Source organism: Lutjanus erythropterus, chromosome 1 (assembly GCF_056507025.1).
Source record: "Lutjanus erythropterus isolate fLutEry1 chromosome 1, fLutEry1.hap2, whole genome shotgun sequence".
Classification (NCBI taxonomy): Eukaryota; Metazoa; Chordata; class Actinopteri; order Lutjaniformes; family Lutjanidae; genus Lutjanus; species Lutjanus erythropterus.
In genome coordinates this window covers 35,174,863-35,191,824 of record NC_139317.1, presented here as the reverse complement: position 1 = coordinate 35,191,824, position 16,962 = coordinate 35,174,863, and the positions used below count along the sequence as shown (strand labels likewise).

General features: G+C 40.4%; 1 protein-coding gene across 2 annotated transcripts in view; it reads left to right on the top strand.

Annotated features, from left to right (window-relative positions):
* Positions 1 to 16,962, top strand: part of fto (FTO alpha-ketoglutarate dependent dioxygenase) — a 157,646-nt gene that overhangs the window by 28,489 nt on the left and 112,195 nt on the right. For both annotated transcript variants that reach the window (XM_084720643.1, XM_084720633.1), the window contains exons 3-6: positions 208 to 1,240; positions 6,744 to 6,869; positions 11,205 to 11,284; positions 12,124 to 12,267. In XM_084720643.1, the coding sequence (XP_084576769.1) occupies positions 208 to 1,240; positions 6,744 to 6,869; positions 11,205 to 11,284; positions 12,124 to 12,267 (1,383 nt within the window). The remainder of the gene's footprint in view (positions 1 to 207; positions 1,241 to 6,743; positions 6,870 to 11,204; positions 11,285 to 12,123; positions 12,268 to 16,962) is intronic.

Genomic DNA, 16,962 nt, shown 5'->3' with positions numbered 1-16,962 from the left:
TAATATTATTTTATTGTTGCACACATAAAAAAACAGCTCAAACAATGTCAATTATAGCACTGCAAATATTTAGCTCAGTTTATTATTTAGCATGATGATAATTCTTAAAAGATACTAAAGTGTTACCAGAAAGTCAGTTTTAGTAACATTTGTGTTTTTTGTATGTGATGATCATCTTGTTATGATTAGGTGTCATATGTTTCACAGTGGGATTCCAGTTACTCTGGCCTGGTTCTGAGGAGATCCTGCTCGCTGCCTGCTGAGCTCCATGGCCGGGTGCAGGCGGCTCTGCTCACCCTACGAAGGAAGGGCTGCCTCCTGAGAGATCTGGTTCGCGTCCGTGACCGAGATGTTTTCACCGCCGTGTCCCGGGCTCTGCTGGGTGAGCCGGGCCACACCTATCGCTATCTGGACACGCGGCTCTTTGCCATCCCCTGGCACAGTGAGGACGCTGAGGTCAAAGGACAAAACTGTTGCGACCCTGACTTGAGGGCCGCCTGCAAGGCATTGTGGGAGCTTAACACCTTCTTCTGCTCTGATGTGTCTCAACTGAAGGAAGGAGACAGGCTAACTCAATGTGCGAAAGTGGAGGCAGAGGCCAAACAGGGTGAAGAAGGGGACACAGAGTCTAAACACAGCGAAGACTCCAAGAATAGTGAAGGAGGGGACTCTGAGTCCCGACAAAGTGAGGAGGGGGACACAGAGTCCAAGCACAGTGAGGAGTGGGACATTGAGTCAAAACACAGCGAAGAAGGCTGCTCTGGGTCAAGACAAGAAGAAGAATGGGAGACTGGGTCCAAACATAGCAGTGAGGAGGGAGAGTCCTCCCAGGCCAAACCAGGTGAAACAGGTGTCCCAGCAGGTTCAGAACACAGCGAAGGAAAATTCCCCGGCTCGGCGCCTAAGACTGGCAGCACAGAGACTGAACCGGTGGGACTAGGGACCCAAGAGAAACCGGTGGCCCAACTCAAGCACAGCTTGTCAGATTACCATATTGAGGACAAAGAGGAAAAGGCAAGCGGGCAGGGCTGTTCCCAGCCGAGTCCTCCGCAGGTATGCACCGGCCCAGTCAAGTTCAATGTCACCTTACTCAACTACATGGACCCAGCAGCTATGAGCCAGCTCAAAGAGGAGCCTTACTATGGCATGGGGAAAATGGCTGTAGGGTGGCACCATGATGAAAACCTCATCACTCATTCGCCAGTGGCTGTTTACAGCTACACCTGTCACGATGACAAAGGTAAGGGTCAAAGCTAAAAAAAGCTTAAAAGGATAGTTCATATCATTAGATATGGGGTTGTATGAGGTACTTATCGATAATCAGTGTAACACATACAGTAGAGGCTGGTTGGTACGCCCCCTAATTAGGAGAAGCAGAAAAAGGCCCCGGTAGGAAGCTGAATAATGAACTGCTGTGGACAGGTCAGCAACAACAGGTGTTTTAGCTACTTGATAAGGTCTGCCAAAAAGACAGCCTTTTCTGATGTTCAGCTGCTGTTACACAAGTCAAATATCGTTCGTCTCCAACCAACCAAAGCCTGTAGGCAAAATCAATCATTTTACCTTGAAAAACATGGGACTTCTGCCACGACCTTTTAATTTGTTTGTGTTATTGTGTGACTTTGGTGAATTTGACAATAACACAAACAATCTTACAGACAGAGCCAGTGGTAGACCGATAACTTGTGTTCTTCCCGGTAAAAATACTGATTTAATCTATGGAGTTTTGTTGGTTTTGAGAGAGTAATATTACTTATACAAAGAGAATTTCCAGTCAGAAAAGGTTGTCTGATGGCAAAGTAAAGAGATGAAGATATTCTGAATATAGTGTACACTTACACTGATGCGATAGGTGGACCTTTTTTAAGTGGCTAAAATACCCATTGTTGCTGAGCCTATCCATGGCAGTACATTGCTTAGCTTCTGTGTCAGCACTTTTCTCTGCTTCTCCAAATTGGGGAAGCTAATTCACTGACTATCAGTACTATAAGTACCTCACACAACCCTGTTTCAAATAATTTGAACTATCCCTTTAATTGTTATAACTGTGCTAATAGGATAACAATAGTTATGATCTGTAGATTTAACACTTTTATTTTACCCTTGTACTTTTAAATTCAAAGTATTGAATGCTAGTCTTTGGCATGTTGTTTCTGAAATTAAGATTCCTTTTTGTCTTTCTTTTGCAATATCCCATCAACTTATCTCGGCTGTGTTATGGTGGATCAGATGCAGCTAACCTTGTGTATTATGGCCCTACAGCAGCGCTGTGGCATATGTAGACATGGCCTCTGGTGAGGCAACCATCAGATCAATCTATGTGATAGTGTCAGGGCATTATCAAATGTCATCACTGGCTTGCTGCTGACAGCCTTATCGCTGACGTGCGTCGGGAGATCACAGACATTTGGATCTGAGCTCTTAACATGCGCTCAATGGCGCCGTCTAACAAACAGGCCTTATCACACACACAGCATCTCATCTAAATCATTTCCCCAAGAAATGATCGATGTGCAATTATCTGATATGGAATAATGAGCCCTGCTTTGATAAGTGTTCCTAGACTGTACTGTATGGATAATACGATGTCTGCTAATTATGGAATGTGCACTCTTTTAAGAGCTGATAGTATTTCCTGATAGAGTTGATAGAGAATCTGAGAGAAGAACTTTGCCATCTAGATCATATGCAAAACAACTATAACAGTAATACCAAATCAAAACTGTTTCATTTAAAATGGGCTCCTTATGATTTGTATGTATTCTTGTTTTCAATGTCAAACAAAGTTTCATGACAATGCAAATTACATCCTCATTTTTATTGTGAAAATAATTAAACACAAATCAAATCAGCGGATATTAAGCAGGAGCCGACTGATGGTGGATTTTTGGGACTGGTGCTGATAATGATATAAGGCCAATATTGCAATGAAGTCTCACTTTTCAGAAAAAGATCATTGCTGTATTGGTAGATATATCGATGTTGGAATACTTTTACTACTGCTACTTTATCAGTATTGGTCAGGCCCTATTTAAAATCCACTGATTTGGTTTGTGTTGAATGAAGGCGGCAGTGGTGGACACAGTACTCAACTCCAGTACTTGAGTCAAAGTATAGATACTCCTGGTCAAATATTACTCAACTACAAGTGAAAGTTGCTCAGTCAAAATTTTACTTGAGTTAAAGTACTAGAGTACTTGGTTTTAAAAATACTTAAGTATTCAAAAGTACATGTTTTTAAAAATACTTAAGTATTCAAAAGTACAAATTACAAAGTACATTTTCTAATATCAATACATGCTGTATTGTTTTCATGATGCATTTACAGAAGCTTGTAACTCTCTGAAACCATCTAATGATGCACTGACCTGCTTGTAGAACCACTCTGCTACACAAAGCCTATAGAAACACATATAAAAACTTCAGCATAGAAATGCAATCAAAAACAAAAAGGACAGCTATTGTCATTTTCTGATGTAACTGTATTAAAATCACATTATAAAAGCAGATTGAAGCTAACTGTAAGGAGTTCTCCAAGTCTGTTAAATAACTGAGATTTCTTTCTGTCTTCAGAGGCAGTATATACATGAATTATGTGGTATTTTTCACCCCGATAAAAACAATCCAACTTTAAAACCTACCTGGAATAATTAATAATTATAATAACATGTTGAGATTTAATTTTCTTTTTCCTGCCATCACCATTACCGCTTTTTGTTTGAATGAAAGAGGAAGAGCTTGCTTGTTCTTGTTACAGACGCCTGGATGATGTATTTCCACTTTTACATCAGTCCCATTTGAGAGGAGCTCTGTGATTGGTTTTCTTTTGTGAGGAACACAGCATGTGACCAACTGCATTTTAGAAAAGAAAAACACCAACAGCTGACTTCAAAGCTCAGTCGAAAAGTAACAACAACCTTCCTAGAAATGTAGTGGAGTCAAAAGTACAATATTTGTCTTTGAAATGTAGTGGAGTGAAAGTAATAAGTTTCCAAAAAAACAAATACTCAAGTAAAGTACAGATACTCAAAAAATGTACTTAAGTACAGTACTCAAGTAAATGTACTTCGTTACTGTCCACCACTGGAAGGCGGGATATTTTACAGTTTAACAATGAACTTTATTGTTCAAAATTACATTAGGTCAGCGTTCGTTGGTATTTTTAATAATTAGAAATAAGTAATGTAATTTTTTTAATATATAGAAAATTTGAATTAAAACAAGGCATCAAATATACACCAATATACACCAATACTGATATAGCTGTGATAGGCCAATTTTGACGGGTAATGTTGGCCAAACCAATATATCTGTCTGGCTGTAATTTTAAAATGAAATTCTAATATTTTTTAGCAGCCACTCACCGCTCCTTGCTCATTTCAAAGGCTGGAAAGAGAGCAAATCATGATTTCCCATTGTGTCTGTCTGCATCTGTGTCTTGAAATGATAATTTTACAGTATCATCCAAGTACAATTCCAACTGCTCTGTCATCCCAACACATTTTACAGCTGGAGTTTCTTCACTGGGGTTCTGTAACTGGGAACACCTGCTGCAGAGGTCTGCTCCAATGATTTGTTCCAGGCCATTTCAACTTTGACCCTGTGAACACGGGCTTCAAACGCTATGGCATAACACCTTGCCATGCATAGCAGCTGTGTCTTTTCTATTCCTGAGTGACCCCATAACTCCAGACTTTAAAGAGGAAAGTCTGATCAGAGCAGTATAGAGCTATATTCCAGTGGCTGGCTATGAGGACTCCCAGAACCCGGCTAATGAAATTGTCACCTTGAGGAATGTTGCACTTTCACAATAAGTTCACGTTTCTTACATTGTCCCTGAGAGGAAAGAAACACAGGGCGTTAGATATGTCAGGTGAACAGAGAGAGATGTTTTGCATGACACCTGCTTCCTTCGAGAGGCTTTTTCTCTTTGAGCAGCCTCACCTTGTTGTTTTGCTTCAGCCAGAGAAATGTTCTGAGTGTTTTTCCCAGCTGCGCTGATCCAAAGGAATCTGCCACGACTGAGCGTTTTCCGGCACGGAGGATGATCTTCCACCATTCCTGAGGCCTCGGGGAGTGCTGTCATTAGCTGGCTCTCAGAGTACAATGGCTGGAAATTAAGTTACTATTTATCCGTGCTGAGCAAAGGAAAAGGCAGCTGTGGGGCAGAGAGGCCCAGAAAGACTTTAGTATTGATTTTGCTGAAGGGTGTTGGCCTGCCGAGCCAAATCTTGTTTTCTATAGTGTGCCATGTAAGAATGGAAGGAGAGAGAGGAGCAGGGGAGGTGGTTACAGTGAATGGGTTCAGAAACAGGGATATCGTAGGATACCCACTGTCCAATAACACACTCTCACACACTCACTAAACAACATCAAGGGCTTTTATCCAACTATTTCCTCTTGCACAGCATAATGATAGCATAAAGATCCTGTGCTAACAGCCAATATGATCACAGCAACACATATCATCTTTGCTCTGCTGATAAGTGATTCTTACTTTCTGGAGACAAATGCTTACATCTTACATCCAGTGTTTGGGTGGTATGGATTTAATCATGGTGCTCGTCAACATTTAAAGTGGTAACCCTTCATATTATTTAACTTTAATTTTTTGGCTACATCCTGGCTGATGCATTGGCACTGCTTTACCCAGATATCTCTTGTATTGTGAAAAATGGTTTAATTCATCCTGTGTTAAAGGGACAGTTCTGATTATTGGATGTGGGTTTGTATTAGGTATTTATCAATAGTCAGTGTATTAGCTATAGTAGATGGTGGCAGGCACACCGTCAGCTAGAAGCAGAGAGGGGCACCAGCCTGGAAGCTAAGGAATGAACCGCTGTGCCTGGGTTCAGCAATAAAAAGTATTTTAGCCACTTATAAAGGTTCCATCTAAAAATATCACTGCATATTTTCACCACGTTACCTAAATGTCAGACAGCCTTTTTCAATGGGAAACAGCTGTTATATAATCCAAATATCACCCTCTCCAAACCAACCAAACTCCATTCAAAATCAGAAATTTTACCTTGCAGAACGCAGGAGTTGCTGGTCACCAGCTGCCTTGATCTGTTGGTTCGTTTGTGTCATTGTGTGACTTCAGTGAATCCAAATCAGCCTTTTAAAACACTGAAGTCACACAATAACAAAAACAAAGTAACGGATGGAGGCAGCGGTAGACCAGCAGCTCCTGTGTTCTGTGGGGTAAAACTACTGATTTCATCCATGCAGATTGGTTGGCTTTGGGGAGAGTGATATTTACCTCAAATGATGGCGGTTTCCCATCAAAAAAGGTTGTCTGATGGCAAAGCAAAGAGGAACAAATATTCTAAATAAAATACACTTAAAGTTTTATTGTTTTGTATTGATATTTTTTAGGTGGACCTTTTTTAAAGTGGCTAAAATACCTCTTGCTTAATCCATCTACAGCAGTTCATTGCTAGCCTCTGTACTGGTGCTCCTCTGTTTCTCCTAACTGGAGGTATGTATCTATTGTAGCTAATACACTGACGATCGATAAGTACCTCATACAGCCCTACATAAAATAATCCGAATTATCCCTTTATATAACATAATTATAAAGTTTTCCCATAGAAATGTGAGGAATTTAGGTTTTTAAGCGTGTTGTACTTTTACACTCAGTTTAAATCTGCTGGCTGAAACTGTCAAACCAATAACCTGAAATGTGAATGTAAATGTAAAATGCAAATGTTACAGTGAGTTGGGCTGTGTGTGACTGACAGGTGAGAGCAGTGAGGGAGGCAGCGCTGAGAAGGCATGCTGGAGGATTGGGCTAAAGGTAGCCTGGGACATCCACACACCCGGCCTGATGCTGCCGCTGGAGTCTGGAGACTGCTATTACATGCGAGGTACAAAATCTTCTCTATAAACACACACGTGCAGACACACACACACACACACATGTGCATGTAAACACACTGAGCCACATTCACCACCATGTCTGACTTTGGAGGAAGGAACACTTTTATTACCCTGTGTTTTAGTTTCTCTTGTACATTGTCCCAAATGACCCATACAAGCAGGATGCACTTCACTCTCACTCCCATGCTCTGTTCTCGTCTTCTAACCATCTTGGCAGGAAAAATTGAGCTGCAGTGTGTGTGTGTGTGCGTGCGTGTGTGTGAGGGGTTACTTGGCCTGAACACAGAGCTTTAAGGTTCCATGAAATTGTGTGCATTAGAGAGGTTAGGAAAACCAAATGTTATTTTTTGAAGTCTTGTGACCCAGCGTTGACTATGTCTCAATGGAGAGGACAGACAGCAAGCCACAGGGGTGTAAATCATGGCTTAATGCTTTTGGCTGCAGCAGACACCTCCACCCTCCTCTTCTCGGCCCTGTGGGCCCTTCCAAGCATTCTCATATTTTCTGAGTGCGAGGACATTTATCCACATGACAGCAGAAGCTTGTGTTCAGATGTACAAGAAGTTAAGAGGAATGGGAGATTCATCATTTTTTAAGGGCACTCTGCTTTCATAAGCACATAAGAATAGATATATAATACGTTCATCAGGGCATAGAGTCCTCTCTTCATCTGCTTGATGAATTACTGGTTTTTACATCAGCGATTGATTGTACTTGTATTTTGTAAGCTAAAGGTAAATAACTGATATATATCAATTGTACAAACTGAACCCTAATATACATGGTTTGAAGTGAGAAAATAATATTTAAATTAAGCAAATTTTATTTATGCTTAGGACTCATGGTTATATACCTTTCTCACTGTTTGCTGAATCCATGTCTACATACCAAATCACAACCTTTTAAACTGCACCCAATACACATCTATTGATCAGCATATTGAATTAGTTTTTTAAAATTTTCTTATTGCCTATATTTTATTATCCAATCTGTTAGCTGTTTCCATATGTGACAATATGTATTTGACCTTGTGATTAAAGGATCACTGCTGTGATCCCTCCAACAGCATACATGTACAGTATATCCATCTACTGTATGGTCATATGTGCTGTCAGTGTTTTTTTTGTTTTTTTTTATGAAGACACTGAACCCCTACCTGTGCACTCTGTATAAATGTCAAAATCATAAATACACTTCTGAAATTTACAACAGCTTTCACCTGAGAACAGTTTGGAATCAGCAGGGTGTAACTGATGTGATTTAGAGCCATATAACAAAAACATTTTTGAAGGAGATATGCTGCATTTTTAGTGTTGCTTGTGCATTTCTTTGATGATTTTTGCTGAGTTTCATTTTGTGATTTTAGCCCCAGAGCCCACAAGGCCCATTATAGAACCAGAAAACATACAACCAAACTACAAAACATGCATTTCATCATGTGTATTCTGAAACAGTGCAGCTGATTAATGATAAAAATGTAGAACCTCAACTGAAAAGAGGAAGAGAACTGGCTCAGTCTGCTTTTCTTTAGCATGAACATATGTGCACAAACACAAGGCCTGTCCAGATGCTGCACAGGTACAGTACCTGCTGCCTGCCGAGGTGAACGACATTAAATGCTGAATCACAAGTAACTGCAGTAAAGTAATCAGCGTGATTACAGCAGGTGAGAAACTGCTGTTTGTTGGGAAAATGTTACACAGGAGCAGAAACTTTTTTACTTGCAATAAACTCTAACTGTGTGCACAATGTTTCTTTGAATAGGACTGTTTCTGCTGAGCTTTACCAAAGTTAGGGGTGTTACAATGTGAATATTAAATCAAAAAAAGTTTTAATAATCATCGTTTTTTTTATATTCTTTCTACTGCCACTTACTTGTAATGTCCACCATGTGTCTGAAAAAAAAAAAAACAACACTTCAAAGATGACACAGCATAGCTTACAGGCTGTTATATCACACTGTTGTATCACATTTGATACAAAATCTGGTGTTAGGATTGTTGAGGCAGTGGGCCATAGTGTGATTTCTTTTTTGTTAACTACAGTTATTGTGTTGGGGTGGTTGTTTTGTTTCATTTCTTTAAAATCTCAGTAAACTATGCTTTAGTGGCGCCTTTCTAAATAAACCATACATAAAATAAAATAAATAAATATAAACTCTGTTTTTAAAGAAGAATTTTAGAATGTAAATGATAGTTGTCAGGGCATAAAACCCATCATCTGTTGATCTTTACAAATCAAGACTTGATAGTCTAATCATGGCATTTTTAGACATAAATGCTAAAAAATCTAAAATTTTAATCCCACTGTGACCTTAAAATTTAAAAGTCATCGAATCCTGAATTTGGTTGAAGGTTGAATGCATCCATATACCATCTAACACATCTATCTAACTGAATAGTAGATTATCTACATGATCTTATAGTGGCTGTAGTAGTTTTCAGATGGGCCACGGCTGATAAGTGTTCATCAATGTGACTCATTTTTTTTACAAGTAAGAAATAGGAAGGTTTTAATGAATTCCTGAAGTTGACTCTTTGAAGCTGCTATGTTTTCATCTGAGAGCAGCGATGTCTGTACCTAATATTCAGCTTGACAGGGCTTGAAGCCGACCTCCTTTAGCTGGATAAGATTTACAATAGAACAGTCAGTTTCAGGCCAGCCATGATAATAGAGTGATGGGCTGTTGTGCAGACCATTCTAATGGGACTTGACTGTCGCGGATCAGTGGGGATTTATGCTCCACTTGGTGAGTACGCCCTTGAGAGGCCAACTGCTGCACAACGATAGCGGCTCACACAATCTTGGCTGTCTGTCTCTTTGTCGGTCTACCTGAATTAAATACTTGGCACAAAGCGTGAACATATGCACGCACCTATAAATTTGCACAAAAATATACGCTCTCACACATGCAAAGAATGCGGTCCTCTGCTTATTGGAGGAAGGACACACACACACACACACACACACACATCCGTACAGACGGAGCAGCCAGCACTAAACCATGTGTTAAAATATACTGTACCAGTGTTTTAGTGACATACACTTCGATGATAGATAGTTTTGTGGTATTAAAAGAAAACTACAATGGTGTATAACCACAGACACTGTAATGTCTTTTCAGCACCATTTGTCGCCGGCTGGCCCTTTTGAACTGCTAATGTCTGAGCTGCTGGAGGCAAATTGAATCACCATCATTTCCACCCAAATGGAATTTCAGTGGTTAAAAAAGAACAATGCAAGTCTTGACACCGGGCCTGTTCAATAATCAGATTTCCAGCTCCCAATGCACAGGGGGACTGGAGAAAAGAGTTGACCCAATATATTTAAAAGCCTGCTTCCTGGAAAAGGAGGACAAGTGGCAGCAGGCACAGGGGTTGAAAGAAAGATAAATATTTATTACAGTTATCGAGTTTGCCTCTACTCCCTCCTGATCCCACTGACGCATCAGACGCGCCAAGAAAAGAGCAGATTGATGGAGATAATTTGTTATTGGATATAAACAGTTTTAAAGACGCAGAGTAATTCTGCCCAGAGACCTAATCCTTCACAATCTCATCAGGGTGAAGAAAACACCGGCAAGTTGTTTTGTTTGTCACCATCTTTTTTTCCCTCCTACCAAACAATAATATCTTGCTCCCAAAGCATTTGGCTGTTTGACTTTCAAATCACAGGCATTAGCCAGTGTACTCTTGCTCAAGGCGGGTGTAAATATGCACATGTGCTGTGAATGACAGCTCTGTCATGGCTAAATTAATTATTGGTATGAGGCAAATAATGGCAGAGCTGAGAAACATCTATACACACAAAGAAACACATGGAGGGATACACAGGAAACAGCAGTAAGGCCTCTTCGTAAAGCTTCCGCGGTATTGGACAAATGTTTGTTGGTATGGCTCTTCCATCTTGACAGATTGAGTGCGATCTGGTTTTGTTTGGTAATTAAAATTATAGTACAATGCTGCTCATTCTATTTGATTCGACGCTGGACCGAGCACAATCTGTCTGAGCGAACATGATGATTTAGTTGTCATGTTCCTTCACATCCTGCTTTTCATCTATTTTTCTGTTGTAATCAGCTCTTTTCTTTTCTGTTTTATTCTTTATTATTATAATTCATTAAAACCACAAGATCAAAATATGAAATCTTAATTCATATCTATTCTGCTGTGTTTTTGTGCTCTGTAGTGTTTTATTAAGCAGTTACTTATTTTCTTTTCCGGCCTGTTCTCTTGTTTTACTCTTCTTCTCTACTCTGTTGATGATTTTCAGTGGTATTGATATCATGGACTGATAGTTTTGTCTTCCATCATATTTACCAGATGACCTGAACAGCACCCACCAGCATTGTGTCCTCGCCGGAGACACCGCACGCTTCAGCTCCACACACAGAGTGGCCGAGGTGAGAAGTCAACAGGCCTAGAAGAGAAAACAGTGTTTTGAATTTGTTGTGAAAATGCTTTATAGCGTGCCATCAGTCCCTTTTGGTTTCTGTGAGGGCTGCTCCTGTTGCGGGAATGACTGCATAAAATGAGAAACTTCAACATTGTGTCTGGTAAACAATGACAAAACAAACGAAAATCATGTTTTCAGTAAAATGGAAGGATTCTGTGTGAGTGAAAGCAAAAAGAAATGTGCAAATGTATGAAAGTGTTTCACTATTTACTAAATAAAATAAATGATCATTGAATGACATTTACATAGGATATGATGAGTGGAATAAGACCTTTAGAGTATATATGCATATTTGTTCAAAACCAAACCTACATAGCCAAAAGAATCATAAAGATATATTTAGATACAAATTTTAGTTTTAAGATAAAAAAAAAAAGATTTAGACAAGGTTTGGTTATCAAGATGTATATTTAGAGTTGGTTAGAATCAGTAAGATTTGTCCAAGCTGCTGGTAAATGCACAAAAACATAGTTTATTGTTGAGTCTCATTTCCAGGACATCAACTTTTTGGTTTGGTAAAGCGACCTGAGCTCAGCAAAATAATGAGAAAACACAGGCAGAAAGCAGATTTTCTGCAGATGTAGCCACCACCACATACTTCTTGTGAGTCATAAGTGATGATTGAAAGAGATTATCTTGAGTCAGTACACTGTTTTTTTTAGGGAAAGTGTTGCATGCCATGCTTTTACGTACCTGTATGTGAAATTTTAAACAAAAGTTTTGGATTGTCTTTTGATGCATGTGGCATTTATTTATATACCACACGGTCTGTTCTTGTTCTACCAGTGTTCTAGTGGGACCCTGACCTACATCCAGTCACAGTGCCAAGACGCCCTGTCCAACCTTCACACTGACCCAGAGACCGGCTCCCACAGCCTGCTGACCCTGCTGCCGACAACGCTACGGCACTGTGAGGAGATTCACAATGAGGTAGGGACATGGTACAGTGTTTTCACATGCATTTGCATGCACATGTGTGTTCATGTGCGCTTGTATATGTGTGGTTTTTGCAGGAGTGTGCATGCATTTCTCTGTGTTACATTTGTTTTCATATGGTTGTGTGTGTGTGTGTGTGTGTGTGTGTGTGTGTGTGACTGTAAAGTCTATGTAAGTATTAACTTTTAACTTGTAGAAACTTGCAGTTGCTTTTGAAGTTTGTTTTGGCCTGCTTGGACTATCAGAAGAGTGAGATTTGCCACACTGGACAACAAAATATGTTCCACTGAAGATTAAACAATATCATGCCAGTCTTTGAAAAGGTTTATAATACAGTATGTTTCTGTGATCATGAACCTGCCATGAATCTGAATTGTTCTGATGCTGTAGTCCTCGCCCATCTGGCGCTCTGAGGAGGTTAAAAACGGCTAAGAACCATCTGCAAATATGACAGGATTTCATCAGGACAGGATGGCAGAAGATATTAGAAAATTGCCATGGAATATAGGGAATTCATGTATATGAATAATATGGATAACTGTCCAATTAAGGAATTAAGTTTTGTTTGGACAAACGTCTGTATTTGTGTTTTGTGCATTTTTAATGATCAACATTTTAGAGCTGGGCAATTTATCGCTATAATCTCGACATCGTGATAAGAGGCTAAATATTGTCTGAGATTTTAGATGTCTTTCTGTGGTGATATGGCATAATTGTTGTCTTTTCCTGGTTTTACAGGCTGCATTACAGTAAAGTTATTTAATTTTCTGAACTTACCAAACTCGTCTAGCTAGCTGTTATTTACCTTTACCCATTTTGTCATTATATCCACATTACTGATGGTTATTTAGCAAAACTCTCATCGTATTAGTCTTTTGTGAAAGCACCGATATTCATCCCAAAACTGCTGTAATTCTTGCAATATCGCTAATATTGATATCAAGGTATTCTGTCACAAATATTGTGAAATTTGATTTTCTCCGTATTGCACAGCCCTACAAAATGTATTTTACAGTACAGTGCAGGTATTAAATATATACTCTCTGGGCGATCTGTAGCCTAGTCAACAGTTTTGACATCATGTCAACACCATGTCATGTATGGGTGCTGGGTTTCCCAACCAAAGCATGATCAAAGACTTAGAATAATCTACCTGAAAACACACAATACACAAGTACATTCTGGTCTTTGAAAGTGTGTTACACAGTAGAGCAAAACAATAAATCCTGGTTTGATGTTCCCTTTCCATTTCCTCTGCATCATGGGACTTAAAGTCCTCTGATAGCAGGTTAAAACTGTGTAAACAGCAGAATGGGAGCTTGCCAGCTTTCTACCTTCTACTTACCTGCTTGTTTAATGCCTCCAATATGAAATCCAGGTTGTTCTCATTTGTCCTGGCCTGTGATGGATCGCAAGGCAATAGCCTCTCCATATGTTATCTAAAGATGGAGTCATGGCTCGCTCCCCTCCCTAACCCCTTTTCACACACAGCGAGTGATGCTGGCTTGGGGTATCGGGGGATAGAGAGAGGTCAAAAGAGAGGAGTGTGAGGGGCCGTCTGCGGAGCCACCAGCCCCCTGTGCTGGCTTGCCGCAGGCCAACAGTTAATATAGCACTTCACCTCTCCCCCTTTTACAACCCTGGGCTCAAAGCGCACATCCTAGCTGACGCAAGCACCCGGGCCCCCCAGCAGGACGCCATGACAGATGAGTCTGACGTAAGGTTGTTTAAAGGTTGTAGACAATATTAATTATTCAGCACTGCCAAACAATAGGGCTGAGTGTGTCAGGAGGAGCACAGCGCTAGTTGAGCTAGCAACACCTGCTAGTTTGCCACATAGCGCCACAGGATTACCAAGCAGAGGCCCCCACCAGGATGGCAAGGCAGGTTTATTTAGGAAATCAGGATGCTATTTATAAATGAGCAGGTGTGTGTGTGTTTGTATGTGTGAATGTTTAAGTAAGGGGGGGTTGCTCTCGGAGGCTCAACCCTACCCTACCTGGCACTCACAATGATCGATGTGGCCATTTGTTTGGAGTTGCCCACGAGAGCAGAACACCCACTTAAATGATGTATTGTTGGTGGAGTTATTTATGATGGCGGCCCACTTTGGCGCCTGGCGGGTGCATATTGTGCGGGTCGTGTTTGACATGGACGACCGAGGAGCGAACAAGCCTGAGACGCGCAGGCAGCCTGACCTGAGCAGTGCCTTATGGGCCTTTCCTTAAAAAGCGCTAAACAGGAAGGTAGCACTGGCTGAGGTGCCACGGTATTGTGCAACGTGGTGCGAGGGGAGGGGAGGAGGGTAGTGGAGGTTGATACTTGTCAAAAGACGTGGGCGGGTCTGACGATGATGAAGCAGAACGTCTGCCATCTGAGCGTGAGTTTTCGGGGATGGGGCGGGATGTCGAGTTGAAGAAGGGTTTGATAGGAGACAGAGACAGAAATGAAGAAAACTGAAGTTCCCACCTGTTTGTTAAGCGCGGTCCCTCGCATTGTCTCTTTTTAATCTTACCTCCTGTCTTAGGTGGCGGGGGGGTAGTCAAACATAGCATCGCCACACGGCCCCAGTGTGCACGTTTGGCTTTGAAATGCTAATCCCAGATGCAAACGTCTTGTCTCATTCAAAGCCACTGTGTCACTTCCCAGGTGGGTGTGTGACAGAGTGCCCTTAGGGACCCCCTCTAATGATGCTAGTCCCCCCACAGTAAATATTGAAGGGAGGGACAAGGTTTTCCCACATGTTCTGGCAGAAAGTAAACTGTGTGGAAGCAGGTGTGTGTGACCTTCCAATGTCCTGTTTTCAGGCCACAATGTCTCCCCAGGCTCTCAGGTCTTTGCTTGGCTTTGAAACACCTTTCCTGCGGGGCTTATGGTGGCAATATCATTGTAATCTTATAAATCACTTCTCAAAACAGACATTTGCCAGCAGACCTGTGCAGTATGTAGTTTCTACTTGTTAGTCCTGATGGATGTACCCGTTTTTTTACCCTTTCATGCTGTTTTTAACATTTTTATTCATATTAAGGATTTTTTTAGTTAGACTGGGTTGCACCAACAAGGATTAATGTTTAAACCTGATTAAATCATGGTTAAGCTTTAAATTATGTTGCACCAAACCTGTTAACTAGCTTAAACTTATATTAAATTACAATTAAATTTACATTCCATTTAAATGTCTTTAAACCTAAGTTTTGAGTTTTTAGTGTAAACCTAGATTAAATTTAAGTCTGTTGCACCAAAACTCCAATTTATACTGTGATCCAGTATTAGCCTTAAATTTACACTTGAGACTTAACTTTTAAAATGGCCTTATTTTAGATTGATTGAGAAAAATAATCAAGTTCCTTGATGAAAGTTAAGGGGCAGAATCGACCCAACTGAGTGTTGTGATGTGTCTCTTTCTTTCACAACAGTTCAGCAAAATTTTTCTAAAAGGAGAAGAAATTAAAGTTTCTCTTCCGTGCCATCTGCTAACTATCTTTTTGCCTGATAGCTAGTAATTTAACACTTTTTTTATTTTACTTCTTAGGTAGCAAGCAAACAATGTAACATTTTGTTATTTATTTATTTTTAATGTTTTAGCTAGCTAGTGAACAATGCAATGTTTTGTTAAGGAATACATTGCAGCTGAAAGTTAATGGTTTTCCCCTGTCTTTTATACTTACTAGGTCCCAAAAGCACTAAATATATTATTTATGTTTGTTTGTAATTGGGAAAGCAAGCATATACATATTGATTTAACTCCATTTAACTTTGTGTTAGAGCTCTGCTTAATGTTAAATATGGATTTAAACCTAGTTTCTCTAAACTCTGATTAGAACCAATCTGAAATTAAATTAATCTGTGTTTGTGCAGTTTTTAATACCTGTACAGTAATGTTGTAAGTATGTTTTGAAATTGCTACCTACATGAAGACGACTCAGAATAAACTTTTCTAAAAGTAAATATTACAACTGTTCCTGTTGTTGTTTATTTTTTAGGATTTGATTAATATTATAACTGTAATTTAATTGTTTTAGTCACACTGATGTGAGGGAGCTCTTCTCCAGAGGCATCTACGACAGGAAGCACACTTTTAATTACATTTGTGGCCTGATAGTGAAAAAAAAAGAATTTCTACTTTATGGAGATAGATAGAAATGGAAACATATATGGCGATCTGTGCATGTACAGTGTAAGCTAGTTTGTGTATGACCACTCTGGCAAGTGTGTGATAGGTGTAAATTGCGTGGCTGGTTGCTCACAGACAGCTGGGGGGACCAGTTCTCCCGCCTGATGTGTGAGGTGGCCGAGAAAGGTAAGCAGAGGACGGCAGAGTGGGATCGATCCCACTCTCATCAGCTCCCACCTCGGGGCCCCGGCCCGGAAATTGATTGGACCCGCTCAGGGAATACCGTGAAGGTGTGAAAAAAAAAACGTGCCTCATTAAATGAGAAAAAGGGTGGCTACTTGGCTTTAACTCCAGAGTTGCCATGGTGGGCGGCCCGTCAGCTAATATGGGGCTAATGTTTAGTTAGTGTGTCCATCACCTGGAGAGATGACAGCAACTGCCGCAGGGGAGCCACTAGCTCCCCTCTCGCTCCCCCATGCCGTCTCAGAGAAAAACTAGCCCCAACAACTGGTCTCTCTTTTGCGCACACTTTCGATCTGTCTGCCTGTATAGGTGGCATTTAGTCAGAGTTTCCC